This window comes from Vigna angularis, chromosome 2, assembly GCF_016808095.1.
Source record: "Vigna angularis cultivar LongXiaoDou No.4 chromosome 2, ASM1680809v1, whole genome shotgun sequence".
In the NCBI taxonomy this organism is placed as follows: domain Eukaryota; kingdom Viridiplantae; phylum Streptophyta; class Magnoliopsida; order Fabales; family Fabaceae; genus Vigna; species Vigna angularis.
This window is the reverse complement of record NC_068971.1, coordinates 13,570,163-13,574,383: the sequence shown is the minus strand read 5'-3', so window position 1 is coordinate 13,574,383 and position 4,221 is coordinate 13,570,163. Positions and strand designations below refer to the sequence as shown.

Sequence of the window (4,221 nt, the reverse complement as noted above, 5' to 3'; positions counted from 1 at the left end):
GGAATACATGAAAACTATGTTTATTTAAGTTTGATAATCAACAACATATTTTAATAACTGATTTTTATTTATTAAACTATCATCACATGTTTTTAAAGTCTGTTTTTTAAATTAATTTAAATTCACAAACTTAAAAAGTCTATTTTGTATTGGGGAAGGAGAAGAAGTGTGGTTAACATTAAAGTTACACGAAATTTTGAAATCAATTATAAAGTCTCAAATACTAAATGAATAAATTAATTTGTAAATAGTCATTGTTCAAATGTACGTACCCTTATTGATGATATGACTCTAAATTTTTTATTTTAGAGACAATATTCAATTATCTACCCATAATTGTTTTTTACCTACAAAATCTTATTGTTGGTTTTGTTATTAAAAGATAAGGTCTTGTCCAGCCGAAATCGACTCAAATATATTAGGCTAATAATAATCTACTAGATATAAGGTATCGTTAACTCTTCTATGATTGACATAATAAAAGATAATAAAAAAAGTCGTATAGAAGATAACAACAGACACATCTATATAAATATATTAAGGAGTACTTGGAATTTATTTGCTCAGTTTTACTTTGATTTTCTTATACAACAGTTAAGAAGTTAAACGAAATGACACTCTCACATACATACAATTTTATATTCATTTGACATTAATTTTTTTAAAACATAAAATTTTACTTTTTTATAATTATTTTATTTTTATAACATATGTCAAATGAATATAAATGTAATTACTGTATTATCACTCCTACATTTATTTTAGTCGTGTGAATCAAGCGATAAAGATGTTGAAATCATTTTTATGGCAGCACTGTTACTTTGTCCACTACCTTTGGACTCATTAGAATAATACACGTCCTTGACAATCATAAGCAGTGCCACTATGAATGCGTAGTCCACGTTGGGATACACCAAGACATTGAAGCCACCATTATTCTCCATCTACATTACACACAAAAACATGCATATGTTATTAGCCTAATATATTTAAATTTTACCGCTTATAAAAAACATGCATCTAACATAAGTAGTCATACTTTAGCTATAATGGTAGGAGATTCACCGGCATAAACAGTGCACGAGTGTTTACTTCCATAAATGATCACTCTAAAGTCGCTTTTCTTTTCCTCTTTGTTGCCTGCGAGGAACACGTTTAATTTAGTAATCTCAGAAGGGATCGTCGACGATTTCTTGACTTCCTTCACCCAAAATACCAAATCAGATGAATCATTGCTTTCACCCTTCAAAACTTTCCATTGCTCACGCACCGTCATAATCTGCATTAGAGAAATTATGAATTAGAACAACATGGTCAGTTAATCAGTAGGAAAAAACACAACACACTTACTATAACAAAAAAGGTCATCTAACAGTTAGTTTAGTTCAGTGGTTAGAATGAAAAATTAAACTTAGATGACTTCTGCAGGTGGGCAAACATGAAATTAATAAAAGTAAATAATTAACTTTAGAATGCTTGGTTAGCGGCATGAGGAACCAAACCTTATTGTAGAAAGTGACGATGGGCTTTTGTGTATCATCGCATAAGACACGACGGTCGCGAAGTGAGAAAGAGATATCCTTAATATAGAAGAGACGATCATCCTTTTCACTGTAAGCGATTCCTTTCTCAGTATTAATTTGTATACTGACAGAGTGAGGAACACAGTATGAAGGATTGATCACTGAGATTTTCTCTGCCATTGGAGAGTTAGGTGTTTTATGGAACCAAAGTGTCTTCATGTATGTGTTGTATATCTTCATATATATAAAAGAAAAAAAAATGTATTATGTAGAATAGATCAGTTGAAGCTTTCCACTTGCAAATACAATAGTATATGAAATCCATCGTTTTGATATGTTATCCACGTATATACGCCTCATTTATATATATATATATATATATATGACTAAGTCAAGACTTTGGCAGCATACTGAATAAACTATTGAATAAAAATGATCGCTAACAAGGCTAAACAATCAAATATGCACTGCCACAGTTAATTAAGTATGGATTCTGTGAGAATAAAATAAATGGTTTAAATTGAACCTGAAATTACCATCAAAATTAAAGTTAGACTTAGTACGCGCATTTTAAAAAACAAAATATATATATATATATATATATATATATATATATATATATGTGTGTGTGAACTTGTTGGATCAGATATTAAAATTTTAACATGGATAATTACTTTAATTTTTTGTATTAAATTCTCAAAGAAAAACTAAAGTTAGCAGCATGATATATACATGAATATAAAAGAAAAATAGAGTACAACAATTTAACATATATATACACATTCTAAAGTTGGACTAAAATAGGTTTAAACGATTTCAATAATTTGGACACTTTCTTTAATTTATTTAAAATATTTACTAGACTATTTTTAGTCAGTATGTTTTAAACAATTTGAAAGGTTTTCCCTGGGTTGTAATTAAAAGATTCTTTATTTTTCATTGTTATAAATAATTTAATCTTGCAGATAAATATATAACTTTGACAATAATTTTTCTAATTTTCTTAATTTCTAAAATTTTAAACAATAAATAACTAAAAACTTGGTCACTCATGAAGATTAAAATAAATACTTAATCCTTGTATTTTAAACTATAATAAACATTTTTTTATAATTTAAATCACATAATATTTAGTCATGATAACTGAATTATCTTAAATCATTTAATTATAAATTATAAAACTAAATAAAACATTTTCTTTTTACGGATACAAAACTAAATCATATGTTTACAGTTAAAACTAATTAATTTTACAACTTTATTCAAAAAATTTCATAACCATCAATATGAAATATTCCAGTATTGTATGTGTTTAAATTTCTACGATTAATCACAATTACAATTTCAACAACATAATAAATTAGAAAAGACTAACTTTAATGAGATACGTTCATCAAATACTTAAAATAATAATTAAATATAATGAAAAGGAATTTTTTACCATACAAAATGTGAGTAAAGAGAACCTTGTCTAAAATCGTTATGAACACACTACAAACCAAAACTGTCGACGTAGTCAAAACGGCAAGCCTTCCGTTTGTTCCTTCTTCTCTAAGTACAACGAAGAAGATGAAGTAATTACTTAGAAAAGTTGGCAAAAATTGTAAAATTATCTACAATTTTTTTTTCATCGTCGTTCAACCTTAAAAAAAATTCAATTCGTTATTAAAATAATTTTTACTTGTGTAGATGGGATCACTTATTCTGCAAAATTATGTGAATAAAATGAATTTTTTTGTCGTAGTTCAGAATGATTGACACCGGACGTGGAAAAATTCAACGAGAACGTGTTACCTGAGAAGAAATTAACTTTATCATCTATACTTCAACAACGGGTATTTTATTCTCTTTTTTTTATATCCTTATTATTACGTGTCTTTAATATATTAATTTAATATATTAAAAAATTCTTATTTTTCATTAGATTAAATTGAAAAAGTTCAACATTAAAGACGAAAAATGCATAAATTCATTATCTTAACGTATCAACTTTTTATATAGTTGAACTTTTCATTGGTGGAAAACATTTTCCTGACAACTTGATATGATAGATGAAATTGAGGTGTCATAATAACTTTACCAATTATATTTTCATAATAAAAATAACAATTATTATAATTAATAAATACAAAAAATATGTCGTCAGATAGTCTTATTTTCGTAGTAAAAGTAATATTTATATAATAAGTTGGAACAATATTGAAAATATATTCAGCAGTTATTATGACATAGTTAAGTGTTTGATTGAAGAAAAATGGTAGAAAAAATTAGCACGCAACCTGTTCTGAATTTGACTCATAGATCATGATAAAAACAATAGATACAAACAACTTTCTAGCACTACAAAAACTAGAAAACAATAGATAAATTTATGTACCATAACATACACTCAGTTAAATTTATTTGTTAATGAATAGCTTGGCTTGTTAGTTTTGATGTGTGCAGTTTAAAGTGTTTGAAAAAAATGAGTTGCAAATTGTATTTAGTGTAACAATGAGTTGCAAACTGTGGTTAGTGTAAGAATGAAGGTTGATTTTTGTATCTATGTATTGAGATGCACATAATAGAAGCTCAACAACAACTTCAAAAGACCTTGAATTAGTATGGACCTAGTTGAAAAATGTCTTAAAATTTAAATCACATCCAAGAAAGTAAACCTACAATATTTGATAACTCTTCATTTTTTTCCTATTTTTCT

The 4,221-nt window shown here is 26.6% G+C and overlaps 1 protein-coding gene across 1 annotated transcript; it reads right to left on the bottom strand.

The window, feature by feature from the left end:
- Window positions 1–718: 718 nt before the first annotated feature.
- On the bottom strand, window positions 719–1,715 carry LOC108327286 (protein LURP-one-related 15). The gene is made up of 3 exons (XM_017561007.2): window positions 1,503–1,715; window positions 1,040–1,279; window positions 719–944 (listed from the first exon to the last, which is right to left on the bottom strand). Exons 1-3 carry the CDS (start codon window positions 1,701–1,703, stop codon window positions 762–764), a joined length of 624 nt encoding a protein of 207 aa, XP_017416496.1. The 5' UTR covers window positions 1,704–1,715; the 3' UTR covers window positions 719–761.
- Between the last annotated feature and the right edge of the window lie 2,506 nt (window positions 1,716–4,221).

Coding starts and splice junctions, on each gene's coding strand:
- LOC108327286 (XM_017561007.2), bottom strand. CDS start 1,703: ATGGCAGAGAAAATCTCAGTGATCAATCCTTCATACTGTGTTCCTCAC. Junction 1,280..1,502: donor TCGTCACTTTCTACAATAAG/GTTTGGTTCCTC, acceptor TCTCTAATGCAG/ATTATGACGGTGCGTGAGCA. Junction 945..1,039: donor CTCCTACCATTATAGCTAAA/GTATGACTACTT, acceptor TGTGTAATGTAG/ATGGAGAATAATGGTGGCTT.